At 53.2% G+C, this 24,275-nt stretch overlaps 11 protein-coding genes across 11 annotated transcripts; 5 read left to right on the top strand and 6 right to left on the bottom strand.

The window, feature by feature from the left end:
• Positions 1-433: 433 nt before the first annotated feature.
• Z520_00902 (uncharacterized protein) lies at positions 434-1,349 on the top strand (the record flags this gene model as incomplete). Its single annotated transcript, XM_016771421.1, has 4 exons — positions 434-474; positions 551-633; positions 912-1,134; positions 1,220-1,349. 4 exons carry the CDS (start codon positions 434-436, stop codon positions 1,347-1,349), a joined length of 477 nt encoding a protein of 158 aa, XP_016638331.1.
• A 1,046-nt stretch (positions 1,350-2,395) lies between these two features.
• Positions 2,396-4,028, top strand: Z520_00903 (uncharacterized protein; the record flags this gene model as incomplete). Its single annotated transcript, XM_016771422.1, has 3 exons — positions 2,396-3,041; positions 3,097-3,239; positions 3,327-4,028. The coding sequence occupies 3 exons, from the start codon at positions 2,396-2,398 to the stop codon at positions 4,026-4,028; spliced, it is 1,491 nt and encodes a 496-aa protein (XP_016638332.1).
• Positions 4,029-4,384: 356 nt separating this feature from the next.
• On the top strand, positions 4,385-5,903 carry Z520_00904 (uncharacterized protein; the record flags this gene model as incomplete). The annotated part of the gene is made up of 4 exons (XM_016771423.1): positions 4,385-4,661; positions 4,711-4,997; positions 5,076-5,197; positions 5,258-5,903. The coding sequence occupies 4 exons, from the start codon at positions 4,385-4,387 to the stop codon at positions 5,901-5,903; spliced, it is 1,332 nt and encodes a 443-aa protein (XP_016638333.1).
• Positions 5,904-6,562: 659 nt separating this feature from the next.
• Positions 6,563-7,222, bottom strand: Z520_00905 (uncharacterized protein; the record flags this gene model as incomplete). The annotated part of the gene is made up of 1 exon (XM_016771424.1): positions 6,563-7,222. The coding sequence occupies one exon, from the start codon at positions 7,220-7,222 to the stop codon at positions 6,563-6,565; it is 660 nt and encodes a 219-aa protein (XP_016638334.1).
• Positions 7,223-8,537: 1,315 nt separating this feature from the next.
• Positions 8,538-9,443, bottom strand: Z520_00906 (uncharacterized protein; the record flags this gene model as incomplete). The annotated part of the gene is made up of 1 exon (XM_016771425.1): positions 8,538-9,443. The coding sequence occupies one exon, from the start codon at positions 9,441-9,443 to the stop codon at positions 8,538-8,540; it is 906 nt and encodes a 301-aa protein (XP_016638335.1).
• A 1,017-nt stretch (positions 9,444-10,460) lies between these two features.
• Z520_00907 (uncharacterized protein) lies at positions 10,461-12,299 on the bottom strand (the record flags this gene model as incomplete). The annotated part of the gene is made up of 7 exons (XM_016771426.1): positions 10,461-11,151; positions 11,267-11,414; positions 11,471-11,532; positions 11,599-11,779; positions 11,844-11,959; positions 12,018-12,126; positions 12,185-12,299. The coding sequence occupies 7 exons, from the start codon at positions 12,297-12,299 to the stop codon at positions 10,461-10,463; spliced, it is 1,422 nt and encodes a 473-aa protein (XP_016638336.1).
• A 1,242-nt stretch (positions 12,300-13,541) lies between these two features.
• Z520_00908 (uncharacterized protein) lies at positions 13,542-15,179 on the top strand (the record flags this gene model as incomplete). The annotated part of the gene is made up of 1 exon (XM_016771427.1): positions 13,542-15,179. The coding sequence occupies one exon, from the start codon at positions 13,542-13,544 to the stop codon at positions 15,177-15,179; it is 1,638 nt and encodes a 545-aa protein (XP_016638337.1).
• A 356-nt stretch (positions 15,180-15,535) lies between these two features.
• Z520_00909 (uncharacterized protein) lies at positions 15,536-16,723 on the bottom strand (the record flags this gene model as incomplete). Its single annotated transcript, XM_016771428.1, has 1 exon — positions 15,536-16,723. One exon carries the CDS (start codon positions 16,721-16,723, stop codon positions 15,536-15,538), a length of 1,188 nt encoding a protein of 395 aa, XP_016638338.1.
• A 683-nt stretch (positions 16,724-17,406) lies between these two features.
• Positions 17,407-18,582, bottom strand: Z520_00910 (uncharacterized protein; the record flags this gene model as incomplete). The annotated part of the gene is made up of 2 exons (XM_016771429.1): positions 17,407-18,499; positions 18,554-18,582. The coding sequence occupies 2 exons, from the start codon at positions 18,580-18,582 to the stop codon at positions 17,407-17,409; spliced, it is 1,122 nt and encodes a 373-aa protein (XP_016638339.1).
• A 449-nt stretch (positions 18,583-19,031) lies between these two features.
• Positions 19,032-21,272, top strand: Z520_00911 (uncharacterized protein; the record flags this gene model as incomplete). Its single annotated transcript, XM_016771430.1, has 1 exon — positions 19,032-21,272. One exon carries the CDS (start codon positions 19,032-19,034, stop codon positions 21,270-21,272), a length of 2,241 nt encoding a protein of 746 aa, XP_016638340.1.
• A 494-nt stretch (positions 21,273-21,766) lies between these two features.
• Z520_00912 (uncharacterized protein) lies at positions 21,767-24,191 on the bottom strand (the record flags this gene model as incomplete). The annotated part of the gene is made up of 3 exons (XM_016771431.1): positions 21,767-23,859; positions 23,911-24,032; positions 24,094-24,191. 3 exons carry the CDS (start codon positions 24,189-24,191, stop codon positions 21,767-21,769), a joined length of 2,313 nt encoding a protein of 770 aa, XP_016638341.1.
• Positions 24,192-24,275: the final 84 nt, after the last annotated feature.

The raw sequence follows: 24,275 nt of genomic DNA on the forward strand, positions 1-24,275 counted from the left end.
TTTGTTCCTCGCACGTAACCCCGATTGAGCACTCCATCACATCTGACTGACAGTGTTACACGCCTAAGTGAAGGTGGATCACTGAAGGCTCCAGTGCATGCCTTTTTCTGATATGGTCAGATTTTCTAGTCAGACTTGACCACGCTCCCAAGCTCAAGACATCGATCAGCATTCTAAGGAGTCACACGGCCACTTGTCAACGCAATCCGTACCGGGGTACCAATGACCTAAGACGGTATCGACCGACGTTTCCTCCCTCCTTCGCCAGAAAATAGATCCAGATCATTATCGTATTTGAAGGACTCATGGACATAAAAGACACATCCAGCCGTCCGGAACAGAGAGTCAAGACTGTTGTACAAGTAGTCGATCTATATGCGAAATCTCGAGAAGCAGGAATCATCGAATTTGTTCCACATCACCAACAAAAGAAATGCCATATCCGACGATTGCGGAGCTCGTTGAGCGGAGCAAGTCAGTCAACTACTCTCCTTTGTTCCATATGCTTCGTGCTTGTCACTTTGTCTTCTTTTCTCTAACGAATTTGCAGGGAGACGAAGAAGACCCATACACCTTTGCTCTCTTCTGCCGAGCGACGCGCGAAAGGCATCAAGATGAGTGGGACTCTGGTCAGTATGTTTCACTCAGAATGCTGGTGGCCTTCTCCCATCTACCGACAAGGACAGGTAGCTAACCCGCTCGGCGTCATCCAAAAGTATCGTGCATCGATCCACGCTGTATCCCTGAATTGATTTTCAACTTGAAGGGTGGTGGTAAGCATTATCTTCTTCCCTTATCCTTGCTTGAAATTGTGATATTCAGTTGTGGGCTCTCTCCATACGTCTCTCTTCTTCTGCCCTCCACCCTGATTTCCTGCACCATCCAAGACTATGAGTTTCTAATTCAAACAGAGGTTATATGCCACCGCAACGGAGGAGGACGCGCTAGACACGCGATTAAAGACATCGCTGTGCTCGATATCATCGTCGGGCTCGATGAAATTGCAGTGATCCATCATACGGATTGTGGTGCCAGCAGATACACGGATGACTCGATGCGGAAGCAGATCAAGGAACGTGCGGGCCCCGGTTGTGACAAACTTGTTGATGAGTTGGATCCCGCGGCAATCGGAGAGTGCGTTCTTTTACCTCCTTTCATCTCTAAGACTAGGATGAATATGTCCAAAGAGTAATCTAGATTAAGCTGACATGTCATATAGCCTCGAGGGAAGCATTCGGGAGGATCTCGCTGAGCTGAGGCAGTCGCCCCTTATTCGGAAGGAGCTGTCGGAGAACGCTCAGGGTTTCATTTTTGACGTCTTCACGGGAGAGCTGACTCGAGTTGAGTAAGATCGAGTGGAAAGCCCTTGATGCCACTGGGTAATGGCTGAAAGCCCGTTGCCGCAGATACAGACGAGGCTGGCAGTTTGATTGGGACATGTTATAATGGACTGCACCGCCCGCAGTCAACCTATTAGCAATTGCCGTCTCACAAGTACCTTGCTGGATATTAGCTCTTTCAGGGCGGCCAGTCTCACTCGTTTGTTTTGGTATAGAAAATCCAAGGCCTTAGTCCGAAGAAGATACCAGAGATATGAAGATCCGAAAGTTCATCTGGTCCATTTTTACTATGGTTATAAGAAGCAGCAGGGGCCGTGGTAATCCTAAAGTATAGCAGCACTTAGTGGAAAAGCTATCTTAGGCATTTAATCATCACTTACTCCTATGTGTAAGGACGAAAGGCCCGTTTACGTCCTACGGCGGTCTCCTGGAATTCGCCATGTAGACTTTTGAATTCTCCAAGAGTGGCACATGTATCTCCATGCCCCAGTGTTGTTGATCCAGGGGTTGAGATCCTCCCTTGCCAAAGGAAATCAGCAGGTCAGTTTTCCGCGCTTACCGTTTCAGTATTAGGATCATCATATGTGTCAGGGTCCGAGGCACCGTTTCAACAGGAACACACTTTGTGGGAGGATGTTGTATGATTAGTTATCTATGAAAGTAGTCAATGGGACGCTGACGCTCGACTGACCCGCTGATTCGGTAGCGGCCCAGCCATAATAGTCTAACCATGTACGGACACCAGTACCCCGGCCTCATCCAGGTGGGACCGCGCTACGTTATATATTAGTCGGGAAAATCTGGCGGCTCCGTTCGAGCATCTCACCCTTAATTAAATTTCACCTTCGCCAATCCTCAGACAACGGAAGGGAGGTTGATAAGAGGTACGTACATGATCGACGAGAAAGCTCTGAGCCGGATTCTCCGTCGTAAGCGACGAAACACCCTTGAAGATCGTTCACAGAAAGGCCCGTCAGGGAGCACTTTCTCCCACGCCGCGATTAGTACACCTTGGGCCTGCCACACGACGTTACAGGCATAATTCCCAAATCCCGATGTTTGAGTTCATCAACTCCACTCCGGCGCAGCTGTCGCCGAGCCAGGCTACTCGTGTCCGCATCCGGAAACAGGCAATGAAAAAGGTGGCGGCTGCACGGCGACGGAGAGGCACCTACGGAAAGCACAATCTCAGACAGCTCCCGAACTTTCTGCATCCAACACAGTCCTCCTCCCCGGAAGATCAGGAGCACAGCCAGTCTAAGCATTTGCAGATGGACCGCCGAGGACTGCGTGATCTCGATCCGCCCAGCCTGTTACAGGCTGACTATTCGCACCTCATCGTCTCCGCCCATTTCTCTATCCTCAATATCTGTCCCCTGGCGAGTCTCCACCTTGGTCTTGCCAAGGTCTCCCACTTCACGTCGGACCCCGTCCACATGCGAGACATTTTCATATTCCCGTATGGGGGAAACTCATTACTGTCGTTCGTGCCCAGCCGGTATGGGCAGACGCCAAGCCTGACCTATGCGGCCGACTGTGTTGTCGAGAGACTCAGAGGGATTGTCGACAGCAATCGTGTGCCAAGTGGAGGACCGACCGTGGCGTCCCGGTATGTTAAGGCACTGAAATGCTTGCAAGCGGCACTGGACGACAGAGAGTTGTGCATGAAACCCGAGACCCTCTGCGCAACAGAGCTATTGGGTATTTTTGAGGTGACCTAGCCACATAATGCGTCTCTGAGCCACGACTGACACAGCCGTCAAGCTTTTAGATACCCAAAGAGGGAAGTCTTGGATACACCATGCTGGAGGTGCGGCACGATTGATCGAACACCGCGGACCAGATCGGTTTAATACAGATTTCGAGAAGGCTCTTTTTGTGGCTCAAGCAGGGCCAATTGTAAGCCATCTTTTTTTCTTGACGGAACGTACTGTAACGGGCGCCGCCAATTCGACAGTAGGTTGGCTGACAAAAGCTCGCTGGCAGGTGACGGAAGCGCTGATCAACGGCACGCCATGTTTTTTAGCCGAGGAAGCTTGGCGAGAAGTCTTTCGTTCCGCCATCCTGCCCAACGATCTGTGGGGGGAGAGGACTGAGCTGGTCATGTCGCTCTGGGGCCATCTAGTCTCAGCACCAAGTATGTTCAAAACAGCAGAAGAGCTCATCTGCTCGCGCCACCCGGTCGCCCGAGGCACAGTCTCTTCTGTCATCGATCGGATCTGTCACGCCAGAGCAGCCCTCCTCCGATGGTACACCGAGCATAAAGTGTCACTGGTGCCACTTGATGACACCCGTGAAGCCGACATCTTTCGTTGCGAACCGTCCATCTTCTCTATGAGCATGGTGCGCCGTGTACAACTGCTCGGGACATATCTCTCTTGCGTAATTTTAATGTCTAGGCTTCTAATTGCCCTTGCTCCAGCTAGGTTCAGCGTGCTGGAGTCCGGGTGTCAGGAAATGGCAGAGAAGGTCCTGAGAATTGGAGGTCAAATTGAAGCCTCGAATCAGCCAATTTTGTGTGGACTGTTTGTCACTCAGACCTGGTGGGTCGCGAATGCGACGATACAGACGAGAGACGAGTGGATGAGTAGTCAACGCTTCCTGGACGGGGAAGTGATTAACCGTAGCACGTTTGAAAATTGGTGTCGCGCTTTCGGAAGAAGCGTGGCAGGGAAACCGAACAACTAGCTGCTGTCGTGACGGTAATCCTTGGCTATGTTGAATGTGTGATCAGCCTCCATCACTTTCGAAGAAGTGTTGACTTGTATATACCTGGGTATGGAGAATACTGAAGATGTTAAAAGCTGAGGTCCATAATGGAAACACGACTTCGTTGTGGGTAGCACGAAAGGGTGTGGACACTTACCGCCTACGGCTAGCCGAGGATGAGAACAAGGCGGCATCACTCGCATACCAAAACGGAATGGCAGACGTGGTCTCTACCACATCCTGAATTCGGTGAAGGAGGCAGAAAGAACGCTGCTCGCTATTCCTTCATCACACTCTGTCAATAACATGCCTCGATCTCCCCCCAGCAAACCGCTATGCCCGTCACTTTCATCAACAGAAACATAAGAAACTTCGAGCGTAGCAGCGAATTGGCTGCCATAAACGCTCACCACGCCCACATCAAACATGAGAAAAGACGCCACGCAATAAGAGACGCAGCTCGCAGGCGAAACGCCGAGCTGCTAAGCTACGTTGAGGTATCCGATGCATCTCCACCTCTGCTGTTCTATCAAATTGGGGGCTTGCGAGATGACCCTTTCTGGACTCTCCCCGTGAAAAACACTTGCGATGCAATGACGGGGTTTGACCACCGTAAGTGCTGTTCAGAGACATCCTGTGTATTTTTACGCTTATGGGACAGATTTCCAAGTCTTGTGCCCGCTTGCACTGCGCTTGGGCAACTACAACGATACTCAGCATCACTTCATGAGGATTAATGTGCTCGAAACGGGCATGTATTGCAGTTCAATGATCGCCTTGAACTTGACAATGCAGAGACTACACATGGACAGCACAGCACGTCTTTCGAGAGCTGCTCTCTACCACCTGAATAATGCTGTCGTTCAGTTGCGAGAAGCACTGCAAGATCCGGAGACCAGCACAAGCGATATCGTTCTTGCCACCATCTTCCCCATGGCTGTGGTCTATGTATGGCTACTCACCCCCTCCACCAACCCTGAGATTCCCGAAAGTCGACTCGTAGGCTTGCTGACAGAATGATCACAGCGTATGTTGAACGATCATGCCGCTTTCGATGCACATGTCCAGGGCGTTCGGCGCATTGTCGCCTTGCGTGGAGGGCTTGATTACTTGGGGTGGAGTGGCTTTCTGAAAATATCGGCTGTTGGGTAAGATATCATAAGCACAGCTACGCTTTTATACCTCTCTAACATGGCCTCGAATGCCAGAATGTTCGAATCTGCAGCCGTCTTACATCGTCAACAAACCCAACGCAGCCAGGACGAAGCGCAAGGCCTTCAGCTTTCCAATGACTCCTTTGTGGAGTATCCATCGAAACCTTTCCCTCAAGCCTTGCGAGCCAAAATATCAAAATACCCACCGGGACTGGCTCGCCTGGCTTTCGACTGCCGCCTCAGCCTCCAGTGCATCAACTTCCTAGAGATCTTCTGCCAGTGGCTCGCGAATAACAGCTCGTCTCCCGGTCCCCACGATTCTATGACCGAGCTGGCTCACGACGTCCTGGCAATGTCGGGTCTGAACACTACCGAGCGAGTGATTGCAGTGGCAATTCAATCTTATGTGAATTGGTTGGAAAGGACTGTGCGCCGCTGGAGCAACTTTTCGTCGGAACACAACGTGACGATGCAAATTGCCTCGTTGAACCAAAAATCCGATCTGGAGGATTGTGATGAGGACGCTCTCGCCTGGGCTTGTCTGATGATCAGAGACACGAATCCGCAGGGGACAGGTTCATGGCAATGGGCCACCAAGGGCCTTTCGGCAATGGACATGGGTGGAGAAAGGGAGGTGTATCTCGATCAGCTTTTCTTCAAACGCCCGGACGCTGCATCAGAGATAAGTGAGCCACATTGATAATGTTCGGAGCTGTCACTGCCGGTTATGTAAAATATGCTGGCTTTCAGAGCAGCTCTGTGCTAACGGACCACACCTTCGCGTTTTTGCGCTCTCAAGGGAAAGCAAGACAATTGGGCCTGTGAACGCCAAGCTGGCTTGTCAGCAATTGACCTTCTATCATGTCAAAAGCCAGAAAGACCGGCTCGCCCCAGGAAGATGATTTTCAGGTAACGGCCGAAAGTGCTTCTGAGCATCTATGTGCGAATACAAATTCAACCCGGTTGCAAGTTGCAACGATCAAAACCATATCAAGAATATACCGCCGGGCAACTTGAAAAAAGGTATTTGCTCTGATGGCTAGGTCGCGACCCTGAAACAGCACCTTTGTCTGACATGGATACCATGACAAGCGAGCCCGTTGCAGCAACAGCCATGCTGAAGTCGCCGCTGTTCCGGGAACAGTTTTCACTATATGGTGGAAAAAATGAGGAACCACTGTTTCCGACCAAAGAAAAAACTGCCGTTGTGAGCAAAGTTGCTGCAATCTGGAGGTGACAGTTTTCACATGTGTCTGTGACGTACACAGGATCAAACTACACGAGGCATACATTATGTATATATATTGTTTTCATCTAGAAAAGGAAACGATGCCATCACCTGCAAGATCGACCCTCCTCTCATCCGGGTTTTCTCACTGTCCTATCGCACACGAACCAGCACCTCTGCCGGACTTGGTCAGCGCTCAAGCTCGGAATCCTGATGGTCTCGAGATCATCGCATCGCTCATAGTCGTCCACGCTCGCCAGCGTCGCGGTCTGTCTCGTGGGGAAGAACGCGGTGGGCTCTTCGTACTCGTAGAGCATGAGGAATGTCCCCTCGGACTGTATTACTTGCAGGGGGTCGCCGGTCGTCATCGTCGGCCCCTGCGAGACCGGAACGGACACCCCCGGTGGGCACGCCGTCCAGGTGTGCGGCACACCCGGCGCGATAGTCACCAGGGTTTGGGGCGGGATCACGTAGATCTCGCCATTGAGCTCGACGAGGGCGACGCCGTTGAGGACGACGATTCGCTCGGCGATGAACTTTTGCACCGCCACCACCGGCTGAGAAGAAGAGGAAGAAGAAGAGGCAGCGATATGCACATGGCGAGGCAGTCTGAAGTCGGTCGAGAACTCGATGAATCCCATCTGCCCTGAAAAGGCCCTTCTGCTACCTGGATCGAGCTCATGCATCTCCACCGGGATGTCGCTGAAGGGGTGTTTGATGTTCGCGCCCTGCCCATGCACGATGGTGCAGCCGTTGGGCAGAGTAACTCCATAGCTGTGCAAGGTGGACATGATTGGAATGCGATGATGCCCTTTGGACGAAGGCACTTTGGACTAATACCGAGGCTCCCGTGCTGTTTTCTCTCTTCGGCAGAAAACCCAGGCGCGAGAGCGCGAGACCCAAATCGTTCCTCCTCCCGGCCTTCTGTACCTTGCGTGTATTTCCCCCAGATTCTCGCAATGAGTCACACCCACCTCTCAGCATGTAACTCTCGACGAAATTGTTACAACAACTTTGGGAGTCGCGCCGCCAGCCCGCTGTTGGCGGAGAAATCAGGATCCCCGAAAAAGTAGGTCTTGTCACAAGCCTCTAAGCCGTAGCTGGGAAGCCTCGGGATCACGCAAAGCGCGAGGGCGCGAGACGGCGATGGCCAGAGCTTGTCCGAGTGACGTTGGCCTAGAGTTTTCCCACTAGGTATTGTTACATACTCTATTGTTACTCAGCTCCAGGGCCGCCTGCACTTAGGCTCTCGCTCCAAAAGGGCCCATACAAGGTCCAAAAAGGGTCGGATAATCCTTCTGGCAAGCAACAACCTTAGACTTACTTTTGGCGGATGATGACATAGTGGGTGTCTCGATGCCAAAGGTGGTTCGATATGTCTCGCCTCGCGACCAGAGAATGCTTGCTGTCTGTCCAGTAACAGAGCGTATCAATCTATGGATACGGCATGTCAATGGAAGATGTAAAGGATGGGAAGATGGCCGCTGGTGAAGTCGATCAATATCTACCCGACAAGCAAGCAAAGAAAGACATCAACCACCAAAGAAGGAGACTGAAGAGTTGAGTCAAAAAAGACAAAACAGAAAATGGCGCCTGTTACCGTCCTCATCATCGGCTGTGGCGTTGCTGGTCCAGTCCTCGCGGTCCTGCTCAAACAAAAGGGGTACACTCGGATTGTGTTTGAGAAAGTCAAGCAGCTAGGCGATGTCGAGGGGTCTCCCATGTTAATGCCGAATGGGTCAGTCTCCAGATGCGTATCTATCAGCATAGTTTGCACTGCTTGACCGATTGCGGGAATTACATATTGAAAGTGTTGAACATGGTCGGCGTCACGGCCGAGATCGAGCGAGACTCCCTCCCGCTAGAGGGAATTCTCGACTTTTCCACTCAATCCCTAGCACCCACTAGAAGTACGATAGGAGATTACTAAGGGTGGAGGTTGACCCGGACAGCATCGAAGTATGCGGCATGGCTAGGACGTGTATATGGGGCGGAGACCCCCGCTCCAGACAAGTATCCAGAGTGCTCGGTTCAATTTCAAAGCAGTAAAGGAGCATTGTTTCAATAGACTGATCGATCCTCACCCAGCTGCCCCATTCCCCTATTTTAGACAGCCTTATCCTCAAACACGAACCTCACCACCTCCCTGGCTACCTGCTCCGGGTTATCTTCGTGTACTGCATGGCCCGCGCCCTCGATCTTGACCTCCTTCTTCCTCTTCGCGCCGCACACACGGATCAACTCCGCATCGATACACTGCTGAGACCACGGGCCCTCAATCCCCGTAATCACGAGCGTCGGGACCTGGATTTCCCGCGCGTCCGGCACATCAAATTTGGGCATGGAATTGTACCGGAGGAAGTGGCACAGAACCTTTGCATTGTCGTCGATCTGGCGCTTGCGGTCGACGTCGGCTAGGGCGCGGGGCCAGAACTTGGGGCCCAGGACGCCCTTTCCGAACGTGGAGATGGCGCGTTCGTAGTCGCCCTTTTTGCTGTACGCCGCGGCCGGCGAGACCGTGGTGGCGCCAAAGGTCATCACGGGCCAGAAGGAGATAGGGTGCCAGAGTAGAAAGGAGAGGACGGATAGGGGACTCGGTGGAAGGCTGGGCAAGAAGAGAGTGATCAGGGGCGGTTCTTCGAGTAGTAAAGTCTTGAATAGTTGCGGTCGCTGACGGGCCAGCCAGATGGTAATAGTGGCGCCGGACGAGTTGCCCAGGACATGGGCGGGTGCGATGCCTAGAGCCTCGATGAAGCCGGCCAGGTCGAGTGCGTCTTGCTCCCAGGACTGAGGCTCGCCGTCCTGGATTGGTTCGTTGGGCCAGGCAAAGCGTCTGCTGTAGTTGTACACATGGAAGTGGGCCGCCAGGTTGGCTTCAATGGGTGTCCAGGAGCGGTGGTCAGAGAGATGTCCATGGACGAGAACCAGGGGCTCGCCCTCCCCGGACTCACGGTAGGCTAGTTTCACTCCATTGACTTCAACCTGGGAAAGCGCTGGTGTCGAATCAGACATGATGGCGTTTGTTGATATTGAGCCTTACTAGATCCTCGGCTCCTCCGAAGAGACAAGTCGTCCGTCCGCCAGATGTAACCTTTGGATTATCAACGTTTGAAGCTGAGAAGACTTTTCCCAGCTGATCGATGCAGCTCGGCTAGATACTTCGTATTCCTGCCTTAGAGTTAGTTGCCTTGGCCATCTAGCCTGTGTTGTGGTCACGATGGTCAAAAAGTCAAAATCGAGATACGAGATCTAGAATCTGGCTCGTTCGACCGACCAGATCTGTCGTTATGCTGAGATCCATGAAGCGCCGGCCCGAGGCAACGGCGGATGGCATACGACAACAAACTGGAAGAGCTGAGCCGCAGGCTACAGGATCGACTTTTGAAATATCATCATCAAACCTTCAGAAGCACCACGCGCAACACCAGCTCGATGCGGGGAGGGATTTGGAAAATGAAAACAATGCGCGGGAGCATATGTCGAAGGTGGTATCGCGCTCCAAGGGCCCTTTGAGGTGGCGCAAATAAGGACTACCGTATACCAGATTTCGCTGGATGACATGGTACAACTAAGCGTATGTCTCAAGATATTGAGAGTCCGGCTTGTTTGTTCAGGGTTCGGAGGAATGCCCCCCCACGCAACAACCACGTGGGACATTCGCGCGGCCAGGCGGCGCTTGGCCGCCATGACTTCTTCAATACGCCCTCGAGAGTGATGATGACACCTCGCTGCTGATATGTCTTATTGTCAGTGTCGAGCATGGGTCTGTCATACATGAGGCTAATGCATTGAAGGACGAGATACTCGGTCAGAAGTACTCGGCAGGGGGGAAAGTTGAGAAGACAGGTGAGAGTGCTTATAAGGCAAGGCGCCTCCATTCAAAGGCCAACAGCTGCGCGGATTTCCAGCCAGGAACGATACGTAGTGTATATATACCAGATGGCTTGTTCAATATTGACTATCTTTCTATCGTGGTGGAGATCCCGCAAAACCAGGAGGTGCATCTTAACGTTAGGGTTTGGGTTGAGTTTAGATGGACAGATCCGCACAGCTGAAGGCAGGCGTAGTAGTCCCCGAGTAGTCGGCGATGATGGCCTTGACGGCAGCATAGAGCCCTGGTCCGAGCAAGAACAGCCCGACAAACATGACAAAGACATGCACGACTGTCATGATGGATCTGTACACACCGTGAAACAGTCTCCCTTTATACAAGTGGTAATACGCCACTGCAAAGAAGATGAAGCCAAAGAATGAGTCGAAAGCCGCTCCGAGGAGAGAGAGAAAGTCTCCCATACTGGGGATGACTTCGGCGAAGATGAATGCGAGGATCCAGATGACCGCCATGACCAGGATCCAGACACCCCATCCAATGACAGTGTTGCTGTGTGCATGGTGAGACCTGCCCATGACTCGGAAGTAGATGAACTTGGCCGTCACGTTTGCGTAAATCACGCCGATAACGAGCGTCGGCACAATAACGAAGGCGAAGGAGCCTTTCTTATAAGACGTGGGCCCCAAGCTGCCAAATGCCGGAGCGGTCGAGTACTGGCCCAAGTAGTGGAAGCCAATGGCCGGAGGACAGATGAATAAAAAGGCCGAAATAACCGTGAGAACGGCCAGGGACTTGGGGAAATCTTGTGGCTTCTCCATCTCCGATATGAAGGTTGGAAAGAGGATTTGGGGCACCCATAAAAATGTAATGTTAAGTACGGCATTTAGACTGTTAAAAGATTAGTATTTAGGGTAGATACTATAGAGTATAGAGTATAGAGGAGGAGAGGTCGCGGGTTAGGGTTAGGGTTAGGGTTGGAAGAGAAACTTTCTATATTACTTACCAATTGATCCAGGTAGTGCCAGGAAGAGGAAAGGGGTAGGTTCTGACCTCGCCAGCAGCAGGATAGGTGCCATAGTACCCGTAGCCGGGATGGTCCTCGATGCCCGAGAAAATCAGGAACAGGAGGATTGCCATTCCCATACAGGCGGCTATATACAGGGGTCAGCGGGCAAAACAGCGTTGGGTGGAGTGGACGGTCGCTCACCTGAGAACATTGACATGAACGACACATGGCGTAAGGTTCTGGGGACTGACATAACAATGCCCCTGTTCGTCGTTAGTGCTGAGGTCCCCGGCAGGGAAAAAGAGGTTTCAAGTTCAGGGGAAACATACATGAGCATGATGATGATGGAGAAGACAACGGTGCATTGGGAGTGATTCGATAGGGTATTGAGAATCTTGGCTCCCGTCAGGACGTGGAAGCCAACGAGGAGGATGTTGTTGGCGAGCAACATGAATCCAGTCCACTCGTAGGCGATCCGACTCCTGCCAAAGGCGTAGTATCCGAAATCACCTGTTTGAATGAAAGTAAGCTGCAACAGCCCTCCACTGTCTCAAACAAAGAAGATTAAACTTACAGATATCCTTGATTTGAGGATATTTCATGATGTATTTGTGCATGGTGATGGAGGTGATCCAAAAGAGGATACCTGCACCGACCATGGTGATGATACCAGGAACCCAGCCAAGGACACTGCATGGACACGATCGTTAGCCCTATGAAGATGGGAAATGTAGCGAGATGGCCTTACGAGAGCGACCATGTTTGGGCCATGATGGCAAGACAGACCTGATCGCCACAAAGCAACCAGGCAGCCTTCTGCCAGGACATAGTCCGAAGCTTGATCTCATGTTTGTGGTCTATTGGGATACGCTGTCAACAGTCGCTCGGCGCTTTTACAGCTGACCAAACACATACCTTCAGCAATCAAGGCACTGAAGCCTTCAAGGGGGCCGGCATCACCTTCGTCACCGGCAACCACTGGGTAGTCGGGATCTACCTGCTTTTCGTCGGCGTAGGTGTCCTTGTCCATTGTGCGCTGGTGTCTCTCGAGGCAGTGTGAAATGTTGAGGGGGCTGAAAGAAGCGGAGAAAAGTACAGCTGCGAGATTCTGGCAGGGCTTTTAAAGCACCATCCGCATGTGGCAGTTTTTCTAGAAGGGCCCCAGCATGCCGGGTTTATCTGCGAAAAATGGTCCTTTGGCGTTCAGCTTATCGTTGCAGTAAGCCATTGCGTGATAAAGCCAGAGTGGTCGTGATAGGCTACTGTGGGTACATCGTGGCAATCCCACGCAGCGCCTTAGCGCCATCACATCGTCCTTTAAGCAGGTGGTCGCGAAGTTCCCGTCTCTTTTCCACGCGTCTACCAGGCAACTCCGAGTCTAGAGCTCAAGCTGGGGGACTGGAACACGTTGGGCTGGCAGCCTGCGTTTCGTGGCGTCAGCTGTAACCCCAGAGCTGGGGCGCTGCTAAAGTGACAAGGCTGTTATCACCACCACAAGCTCCACGCACCCAATCTAGCGGACTTACTTGGCTGAAAAGGCGAAAAGATCCGAAAGTACCTCGTACCGTCTGCCCGTTGCCATTTGGAATGCTGCTCGGGAGTCGGGACAGACCACTTCTTCCAGCTTGATCAAATCATGTTCGTCTAGACACTAAGGCCGTAGATGCTGCTCGGTGCCCGGAGCTCTAGGACCGAGAGCGGCAGTTTGCCTCTTGGTTAGTCGAAACGCTCAGCGACGAATAGCTTGAATCATTGAGCGTAACTGAGTCATGGCGACAACAACGAATTGATGCGTGATGAGGTGTGCAGACAAGACTTTTGACAAGAGTCCCTAAGCTTTGATGAGACGAGGGGTATGCCGAGATGGGAAGTAAATGGCGCGGTCAGACCAGACTATCTTGGTGAGGAAGTAAAATCCACCCGATTAGTAGATCGACGGTGATCTTCATTTACAATTACTGGAATAGTGTTGTTCTCTCTGTTATCCATACCCTAGCTGTGTTTGGCAGAGTGGTCACCTTGTCGTCGTTTTACTTGCGGCGGCGAGACTGAGAAATGTGCTCTGTGACAGAATACCACCCCGTATAATTACGGTGGACCAATATGGCTTCAAGGGCAGTTCAGCAACTGCGGCTTCGACGGTGTCGACCACCATTCTCAAGCATCAGCACAGTGCGAAGACACGGCTTACTGTGGTATGCCACTGACATTTCTAAGATGAATCTCGACTTGAGATAGCGCCTGGCGCGCTTGAGCTCGTCCACCTCTCAAAATGATTGGCTTCATGGACTATATTGTCCACGCCTTTGGGACGTCGACCGACTGGAATCCCGACAACAGCTATTCCTCTCTGACCGCAACCTCGGACGCATTACTCTCGTTCCAGACCCCCTCGACATTGTCGTTACATGTCTCGTCTCTGAGCACCCCGAACTTCGCATCTTCATACACCTTGTCGACGCTGGGACACATAGATGGCTCGATATCCTACCTCTACTCAAGCATCCCATTGGGCCATGTTCCTTCTGAAGCACCAACCATCCCGCTGAGATATTTGACTCCGGGATACAGAGATATAAGGCTCCCCCTTGCGTTCCCACCGGGGCAAAAGAAGGGTATACCCAAGTTTCTAAGCGAAGATGGGAGGAAGCCAATTTTGCTGCATGCGACTCTGGATCTCCCGCCTCCTTCAGTTCTGACGGCGCTATATGCACGACGCATTAGTCCCGAGACTCTGCTCTCCGTCTCATTATACAGCAAATCAGCCTCGACTCCAGTGTTAAACTCGGGTCCACCGCCAGCCTCGGTCCTTGCCCATATTCAGCACGATGCTGGCCGATATTCAATCGAGGGACTGGGCTCGACAGACAATGGCCTTCTGGGAGTCAGGGGTCTGTGGAATTTCGGCCTTAGCCCACCCAAGACGCCAGAGGTCTCTCTATCGACACCCGCTCCATCGTTGCAAGTTGCAGGCGCAACAGATGGCTTCACAGAGTTCCCATCGCCAGGTCTGAACTCTCCGCCGCAAGCGGATGCATTGACTGCGTATCAAAACCGTCTGGCCTCTAAGCCATCGCTGCTTTCTGCCGGTGCAGAGTTCTATTACAGCCCTCTATCTCATGTCATCGGCCTCTCGACTGGCTTGCGCTTCACCACCCTCACACCTCATATAACACCGTCGGAGCCACCACCTCAGCCTACTCCTTCACCCAACAAGCCGCTAGCAGGAACGTCTGCCGCCATCCTCTCTACAGCATCCCACGCTATACTCACTCCATCAAATGTGCCGCATTCTTCATTTCCCTATACCATGACCTTAACTTTGACTCCGCTTACTGGGTCAATATCGTCCACTTACTCCGTGCGCCCAACGTCGGCCCTGTCCCTCTCATCCAGGTTCGACTTTAACTTTTACTCATGGGAGTCACGATATGTGGTGGGTGGGGAATTGTGGCGCCCTCGACGCCGGCGGAACTCGTCATCTCGAGATTTAGAGAACGACCCTTCTGGCACCGGTTCTGACAACGAAACAAATGGAGATCCAATCCAATGGGCCCGCACCCTCGCCAAAGACTGGTTCAGCCCGGCCGAGCGCTCTCTCAAGGAACAGCGAATCGAGCGGGAAGAAGAGAACGTGCTAAACTTTCGTGTGGATGATTCTTGGAACGTCAAGGCTCTTTGGACGGGCAGAGTGAAGAGTTTACTTGTTGAGGTCGGAGTCTCGGTAAGTCCTGTCAGTGGAGCCGCAGCTGCGACTGGCGGACTTGGGACAACTAGCGAAGCGAGTGCAGGAACTGGGAGCGGGAAAAAGAGTACCGCCGGGCATCCGGGGAGCGGATTTGCGTATGACGGCGGTGGAGTCAAGAAATGGACTGGCAAGGTTGGTGTGAGCGTTGTCTACTCAACTTGAATAGTATTCGCCGGTACGATAGCGACATTGATACCCCCTTTCTATTTGTGTGAGCGATGGCGTTGGCGGCACACCATTTCTTGATACCCCCATATATATTGTACGAGAGGATGGGACACAAAGACCAAGCCCCTGAATCGGCAATGAACTTTCAGACCAAGTTATAAGCGGATCTATTCCGAGGTAATATATTTGGTGATCAGACACTGGGCATCGTCCAGCGCGAGCTTCTAGTGATAGTAGTGGTTTCCACAAGGACCTTCTTATCCACGGTTACACAAAAGACATCCATGAGAAAGATCATATCGGGAGTGCCTTTTCTTTCCCCTCTATTTCGTGTCCGTCCCCCGTCTACTTTATATAGTTTTCGACTCTTCGTCAATACGGACCTGAAACGCCTTTGTCGACGTACCGTAGCTGTACCTCACGGCCTCGCTGGCATAGACTCTCATTTCCTTCTCATAGGCCGCCGTGACGCCGTCCCAATTGCAGGTAGGCCCGCCGGCGGCGGCCTCGCGCAGCAGTCGACCGAGCAAAGCTGAGTCCCGCACGGCCGTGTTGGCGCCGATGCCGCCCGCGGGGGTCATCGAGTGCGCCGCATCCCCGATAACGGTGACGCGCGGGTTGTTGGGCCATTCGGGAACGCCGCTAGGGGTCGAGCATGTGATTTTCCAGAATGCGGCTTCGGACTCGTTCATCTGGTCGAAGAGGGGTTTGAAGCGCGGGTTCCAGTCCTTGGTGAGCGACTTGGCGATGTCGGCCGCGACTTTGCCGACGATCGTGTAGTCGTCGTTAGGCGCCTTGATCACACCGGGTATGCCGATCATGGTCCACCCGAATTCGACGTCCGGGTCGTCCATGTCGTTGGGTCGGACGTTGGTGATGATGGAGAGGCGGCCACGGGGGTTCGCGGTGTCGGCGATCCGGAAGACGCCTTCGCCCAGAGTCTTGAACGCCGCGGTCGGTGCCTGGCCGTGGATGCCGCGGGCGCCGAGATCGTACACCTTGAGACGCCCGCCGGACAGCTGCTTGGCCACCGTCGAGTTGATCCCCTCGCCTCCAACAAGCAGAGAGCCTTCGACGGATTTGGACCCGTCGGCGAAGACGGCTTTTACGCCGTCGGCCGTCAACTCGTAGCCCTTGACGTGCTTGTTGAAGTGCACAAAATCCTCGCACCCTTCCATAAACAACCTCCTCATGTCCCCCCGCGCGATCCCTACGACTTTTCCCTCCCGCGAACCCAAGTTCTCGGCCGCCGTGTGCTCCTCGACCACTTCCCCGGTGATGGCGTCGAAGCCCACGAACCCGGCTCCGGCCGTCTTCCCGCAGCGGTCGTAGAATCTCTGAAACGCGGCAGGGTCCAGCACCGATTCGATCGCGTCGAGGCCCTCGGAGGACAGGCGCAGGCGGTATCCCTGGCCGCGGAATGTGAGCGAGGCATCGCGCTCAAAGACTTGGAAGGGAATGTTTGAGCGAAGAAGAGCGCGCGCGAGGAGGAGAGAGGCCAGGCCGGCGCCGGAAATGAGGACGGGTTTCTGGGTCATTATTGCGAGGGCGAGGCCGTTACCATGCTTGGACCTGTAATCTAGCTGTAGCGATTATTGGTCTGGAGGTATGTAGCCCAGAGATACCTCAGACGAAGGAGACCAGGACACCAGATCGGTACCTACCTTTTTATGGGAGAACGGTCATCAACGACATGAGTGTTCGAAAGGTTGGAGGAGAAATAGGCTCGCAACCTGACGATGATGCTTACCGATCAGCGGAAAATGGCCAGTTCCACACCATCATGGTGTACGGGCATACGAGGTAGATATTGTAATATCAGTCAATGTCGCAAGCTCGGTGCGTGTAGACGCAATGCGCGCCTCGGCGTATCTTGTCCCGAGTCCGATATTAGAAATCAGTCACATCGGGTCAGAATGCTTCCGATGCCGCTTCCGCTATGTGAGTATGGTCGACGGCTCAATGCCTCTATCCCAAGCTCGAGTCCTCGAATACCCAGATATTGTCCTTTGTTGTCTCATCTATCTTGATCCAAACACCAACTTAGACTACCAATCCAATGGAAAGCCTTCTTCCATCATGTTCGTGCAATCTGCCTGCCCTTTCACTGCTCATCACCAATGCATTTTGCGTCCAGGGTATTCGTTTTCAAACCGCAAACCATGGCAGCCCTTTAAACAGCATACCTCACGCTCATATCTCACAGCACGCATAAAGTGTTTCAGTTGTTCTTCTTCAACGCATCCAAAAACTTCTGAGGTGGTTTCTGCCTGTATCCCTCCGGATTATTCTCCGTCCACCGCCACAGATCTGCACAGGCATCCTCCATTGTCCTGGTGGCCTTCCAACCGAGCTCGCGGTTCGCCCGTGTCGGGTTGCTGGTCAGATCCAGTACATCACCGGGTCTTCTCTCGACCACTTGGTAAGGTAGGTCGCGGCCCACGGCTTTGCTGAATGCCTTAATCATCTCAAACACGGTAGAGCCGCGCCCAGTGCCGAGATTCCAGGCTCGTACGCCTGGCTGTTGCGTGCGCAGGTAATCTAATGCCTTCAAATGGCCTGCTGCTAGGTCGAGGATGTGAATGTAGTCGCGAATGGCGGTGCCGTCATGAGACGCGTAGTCGTCGCCGAAAACAAGCAATTTCTCTCGTTTTCCCGTGGCGACTTGCGCGAGCAGTGGCAGGAGATTGTATGGAACTCCCGAGGGGTCTTCGCCCATGATTCCGCTGGGGTGGCTTCCCGCTGGGTTGAAGTATCGCAGTAGCCCGGCATTCCACTTCTTGACCGCATCTGCGTCGCCTTTCTTTTGGGCTTTTGCGCGCTCGGCATTGATGTGGTCCGTGATCATCAGCTCGGAAGTGAACTTGGTATTGCCATAGGGATTTGTAGGGCCCAGTGGGCATTCTTCTGGAATGGGGATCATGCCCGGGACGCGAGTAGCGTCGCCATAGACGGTAGCGGAGGACGAGTAGACGATATTCGTGACGTTATGGCGGGCGGCAGAGGAGAGAAGACAAAGCGTGCCATAGACATTGACGCGGTAGTAATCGAGGGGGATCTCGCCGGACTCGCCAACGGCTTTCAATGCGGCGAAGTGAATGACGCTGTCGATGTTTGGATGCTTTGAGAAGACAGCGTCGAGCGCCTTTTCGTCCGTGATGTCAACATTGTAGTACTCGGGTTTTTTGCCACAAATGAGCTCTATCCGATTGAGGACTTCGGGGGAGGAATTGTAGAGGTTATCGACAACCACGACTTCGTAGCCTGCTTCGAGAAGGGCCAGAGCTGTGAAGGAGCCAATGTACCCGGTTCCACTGAGAGAAAGACGGATCAGTTTCTGTTAAGAATGCTGAAATGGCCTGACTTACCCGGTGATCAAGCAGGACCCCGCAGGCATTTTGTCAATGAGGCACGTCGCTACCCGAGACAAACAGGGCGGGACAGTCTGTGTCTGCGCAGTGCCGACTGCGCTCTTGGAATTGAGCTCAAGGTGCGCACAAGCTAGGCGCTTTGGTGTGAAGAGTGCAAAGAGAGAGGACAACTCAGGACAAGGTCAAGAATTACAAAGAGAATCGCTCTATTGTCCTGGACTCCTGGCACCCACTGGGGAGCTCTAAAAGATCTTCACGCCCTGGCGCCCTGGCGTGACGCTGGTTGCTGCCACCCATGCAAGGGACCAAATATGGAATTGCCGCACCGCAGGCGGAAAACTGGCGGGAAATGTCGCCTCCGCAGCAATTTTCCCCACCAAAATTTTGACGGTCGGACAACTTTTTTCCCTCCGTGTGTGCTTTGTCCGCAATTGCATAGGTCACTGCGGACTAGTTGACCCCAGACAGCCTCAAGATGGAGGAGCCTTCGAGGAAGAAGCTGAAAACAGCAGCGAACCCTCCCAAGCCCTCAACTGGCCCTCGAATCACCGATCCTCGATTCGCCAATATCCAGTCCGACCCACGATACCGCCTTCCGGGGAAGAAGAACAAGGTCAAACTCGACAAGCGGTTCGCTCGAGTTCTCGAAGATGAGGACTTTGTCAAGCGAGCCAAAGTCGACCGCTATGGCCGCCCACTCGAATCCAACGCGGAGAGGAAGCGGTTGAAGCGGAAATACGACTTCGATGAGGAGGAAGGCGAGGAAGAACAAAGTGATGTCCCAGACGACGACGATGAAGTGCAACAAGAATTGAATCGAATAGAGAGAAAGACCCGGGATCCTTTACGCGAAGGAAGAGATACAGACTCTGAATCTTCGTCAGATGAGACCACAAGCGACGAAGAGTCCGAGGAAGAAGATGGAGCCCTGGAGGAGGAAGTTGGCGTTGGTCCAACGCAGCAGACAGACGTCCCGACGGGCGAAGTCACGTCTCGCATTGCTGTTGTCAACCTCGATTGGGACAATATACGCGCCGCCGACCTGATGGCCGTCTTCAGCAGTTTCCTCTCTTCCTCAGACTCCCTGCGAAAGGTCTCCATCTATCCCAGCGAATTTGGTAAAGAACGTCTAGAACGTGAAGAGATGGAAGGTCCACCCAAAGAGATCTTTGCGAACCCTGCAAAGGAAGACGCCGATGGAGACTTGTCCGACGACGAAGAACAAGAAGATGAGGATATCAAAAACTCCATGCTGAAACCCGACGACGGCACAACCGATTTCGACTCCACTGCCCTACGCCGCTACCAACTGGAACGTCTACGGTATTTCTACGCCATCTTGACATTCTCTTCGCCCAGTGTGGCAAAACAGATCTATGATGCCGTCGACGGCACTGAATATCTGCGCACGGCAAATTTCTTCGATCTCCGCTTCGTGCCTGACGACACCGATTTCTCCACTGATGTTCCCCGTGAAGAATGTGATAGGATACCCGACGACTACCGACCGAATGAATTTGTGACAGATGCATTGCAGCATTCCAAGGTAAAGTTGACATGGGACGCGGAGGATGGAGGTCGAAAGGAAGCAGTGGCAAGAGCCTTTAAGGGTGGTAGGAAGGAAATTGATGAGAATGATCTCAGGGCCTACTTGGCTTCAGATGACGAAGGGGATGACGAAGAGGAGAGGAATGAGGCCGCAGCAACCGGCGGTCCTGTTTCCAAGAAAGAAGCAGAAAGACAGCGTATGCGCACACTCCTCGGTCTCCCGCCGGAGCCAGAGAAGAAGAAGTCTGCGAAAAAAGACAAAGGACCGGTTGGAGATATGCAGATCACGTTCACATCTGGCTTGAGCGGTGGAACGAACGAGACGGGGAAAAAGAAATCAGTGTTCGAGAACTCGCCCGAGCCAGAGGAGACGACGCTAGAGAAATACGTTCGAAAAGAAAGAGAGAGGAAGCAAAAGCGCAAGGAGAAGATGAAGAATGCTCGTGAAGGCCATGTCCCTGAAACCGAGGGCGACGCCCACGACAAAGACAAGGGCGACGACGAACAAGGAGTCCAAGCTAGAGAGGAGGAGGGAGAGGATCTGGGTTTCGAAGACCCGTTCTTCACCGAACCATCAGCCGCGTCAGAGAAAGCTGCCTCCAAGAAACTGCGAAAGGAAGAGCGCTTGAAGAAACAGAAAGAGCGCGAGGCCGAGGAGGAGGCGGATCGCAAACAGCGGGCGGAACTTGAATTGTTGATGGCCGACGACGACGCCGATGTCGACGCACACGGCCCCGATGGAACCAAAAAGAAGAGGATTCGGCACTTTGACATGCGAGAAATTCAAAAGGCCGAGAAGGAGGAGCGGAAGAAGAACAAAAAGAAGAAAGTCAAGGCCAAGAAGGGCGATGTCCAGGACGAAAATGCCCAAGACGAGTTCAAAGTGGACACGGCAGATCCCCGATTTTCGCGATTGTTCGAAAGCCACGAGTACGCCATCGACCCGACGAATCCGAAATTCAAGGGCACAAAGGCCATGCGTGCGCTGTTGGAGGAAGGACGGCGGAGGAAGCACAGAGGAGACAACGAGAGATCAGGGAGAGGGGGAGATGCTGATCACGATGCTCGGAGCAAACTCTCCACGGGCACCGATGGGGAGAAGAAGAAAGCTGGTGATGGTGATGTCAAGAGGCTGGTCGAGAAGATTAAACGTCGCCAGCATGGCTGAGAAGGAGAGACAGAGGGACAGAGACAGACAGAAGAACAATTGCCCTGCATTTGCTACTTCATCCGGTTCTTCAATTTGCGATTTCTTTTTCCTTCCCCCTCTAGATACCCATGTCTCGACACGCCTTGCTCTTGCTGTCCCGTGGTCGGAAGTACTGGGCACTCAATCGTTCCCTTTGCCGCAACTTTTGCCTCTCGTGCGTGTTCTGTGAGTCCAGAATGAATGCGCAACATGCTATGTAGAGTCCTTGCCGAACTGGTGGCTTCAATCGCATACGTGGTTCGCTTGCTTGCATCCATCAAACCATGACGACAACTGTCCATCACGGGTACGTTGCGCGCTGGGGATGCCCACCGCGTGAACTGATCGCGTTCCAAGCTCCTGCAACCTCAACCGTCTCATGCCTTTGCCAGCCGCTTTGTTGTCGCTTCGGCCATCACTTCATCTCATGGGAAGAGCCCACGCACCTGAACCTCTACGGCTGCCCTTCCTGCTCACCGGTACGGCGGGATTCCAGAACCGCCCGCACCACCTCTTAGTCCTAACCCTCTACCGCCAACTTCGCCGTACATTTCCATGAAAGCTCGTTGTTGCGCTGCCGGATCACCCCCAAACCTGGCCGCGGGATGATTTGCCATTCCGCCTGGAAAGCCTGGTGGAGGACCAGCATTCATGAAGCCTGGAGGAGGATACATACCGGGAGGAAGGTTCGGAGGCATTCCAGAAGATTCTGCCGTGTATTTTCGTTGTGGCTGGGGCTGCTGTGGGCGCGGCTGCTGCGGTAGAGTCGATTGATTCGGCATTTGCTGTCCAGCATACGGTGCCCCTGACATCCCTCGAGGAAGGTTGGACAAGCCAGGTGGGAGTGACGGCTGGCGTGAAGGCTGTGGTGGTTGTTGTGGCTGCTGAGGCTGCTGCGGAGGCCAGCTTGGGTTCTGTCGCTGCATCTGATCCAGTCCAGGAGGTCGTTGAAGACCAGGAGGAAGTGCTTGAGGTGGTTGAGGAGGCTGTATTTGTCTTTGCGGAGGTGCTTGGCCACGCAGAAGCGCCATCAGTGGAGCGTCCGTATACATGGGCTGGGTACCGTTGGTGGGCCTCCTACCGGGTGGTGGTTCGCGCTGTGGAGGTTCGTTTTGATACATGGAAACTGGTGACTCGTCGAATATTGGCCCTCTTGGCTCTCTTCGCTGTATCATTATCGGATCTTGTTGTGACTGAACTGGCGAAATGACCGGCCCTCTTGGCTGCGCGGCACGATTGCTGGGCTCTGGTGGCAGTCCAAACATTCCTCCTCCAGGAGTAGGCGGTGGTGGTTGGGGCTTTGGCGCCAGGCTGGCTTGACGTAGTAAAGTCAAAAGAACTTCATCTTTGGTAATGCTGGACTGCTGTCGTGTGTGCGATAGTTCGCTCGGAGATCTGCTCTCTGTATATCTTTCCTGAGATGCAGCTGGTTGGATTTGCTCAGGTTGTTGCGATTGAGCTCCAAGCTGGCCGCCCAATAATTGGAAGAGTTCGGGCATGGGAGGCTTCGCTTCAGGTTCGGCCTTCTGCTCGGTTGCCCTTGCATATAGTGGTGTCCTCGGTTTTACTCCCTCCTGGTTTTGAGGAGTGGGGTTGTTACTTCGTGTCTGCAACATTTCGAGAATACGAGCGAATCCAGCTTGGTCAGCATCCGTCACTGAGCCTGTCGCCTGGGCAGATGAAGGTCTTTCGGCGAGGGATGTTTGTGCAGGAGCAGGAGCAGGAGCGGGAGCGGGAGCGGGAGCGGGAGCGGGAAATTCGATCTGCTTGTTTTGCTCCGTTGCAGGACTGAAAAGCGATGCGAAACGTGTTTTGCCATGTGATTTTGTTGGTCCGGGCTTCTGTTCAGTCGCCTTGGATTCGAATCTGGCGAAGAATTTGTCCATTGAGTCATCTGGCTCGGCGGAAACGACCCTCTTCGCTGGTTTCTCCTCCGCTGGCGGACTGATAGGAGCTGTATCGATTTTCTCAGGAGGTGCTGCGCTGCCTGCTTTCATACGTTCTTTCCAGCGTTGGAAGTCCTCTTGTGTACGCGCTTGGAACGGTTCTTCTGGTTCTGTCGAGTCCATCCATTCGGGTTCCGCTTCCACTTTGACACCGCGATCCCTGTCCCAGTCACGGTCTCTACCGCGATCTCGACGCCAGTCAGGTGTCTTGTCGTCCTCGGCATCTCCACTGTCCTTTTTAAACCATGACTGCGACAGCTTCGCCCTCGACTGTGTGTCCCTCCTGAAGCCTCGTGTCGAATCTTCCTGAGTCTGATCGTGGTCTAGGTCTTGATCGTTCCTGTCTCTCCCTGCCCATTTCGGCCTGCGGTCATAGTCACGACGACCTTCGGTCTCTGGATCTTCGGTCTCTTGACGATTACCGTAACGACCATTTGTTTGAGTATGTCTCCGCTCATGATGCCGGAACTCGGACTCGTCCCCATTTCTGGATTTATCATTCAATGTTGATCGGTCTTTGTTGTTTCCGGATTCATCTCCTAGATCTTGCGACTTGCTGGCGACGCGGGCATTAGAAGCGAACGATCGGCGAGGAGGACCGAGAACTATGCGGTCGGGATCTGCGAAATCTCCCTTAGTTGGAAGCCCAGGCAAATGTCCTTCAAACGTACCGGTAGCTGTTCGACGCTGGGCGTCAATTATGGTCGGTCTTTTTTGAAAGGGTTCATTTTGGACGAGCTGTTCTTCTTTGATTCCTCGAGCTATAGGCCTCCTGCCACTCAGTTCTTGTGCACTGGCCAAATGTTAGTTATCGTGAACCTGCTTCAGCCATGAAATCGACATGTATTCCATACCCCATCCATTCCTCTATTGGTGGTAGATTCGGAGGTTTACATATTAGCGGTGATGCTCGCAACTTCAAGAGATCTTCGACAGAATATTTTCCAGACATGATTCGCGGCGGTAAAGGAGTAGTTCTCGCATCGGTTTCGAGTACGGCGGCAAAATTGACGGGACAAAGAGGGCGCTGTGAGCA

This window comes from Fonsecaea multimorphosa, assembly GCF_000836435.1.
Source record: "Fonsecaea multimorphosa CBS 102226 unplaced genomic scaffold supercont1.1, whole genome shotgun sequence".
Classification (NCBI taxonomy): domain Eukaryota; kingdom Fungi; phylum Ascomycota; class Eurotiomycetes; order Chaetothyriales; family Herpotrichiellaceae; genus Fonsecaea; species Fonsecaea multimorphosa.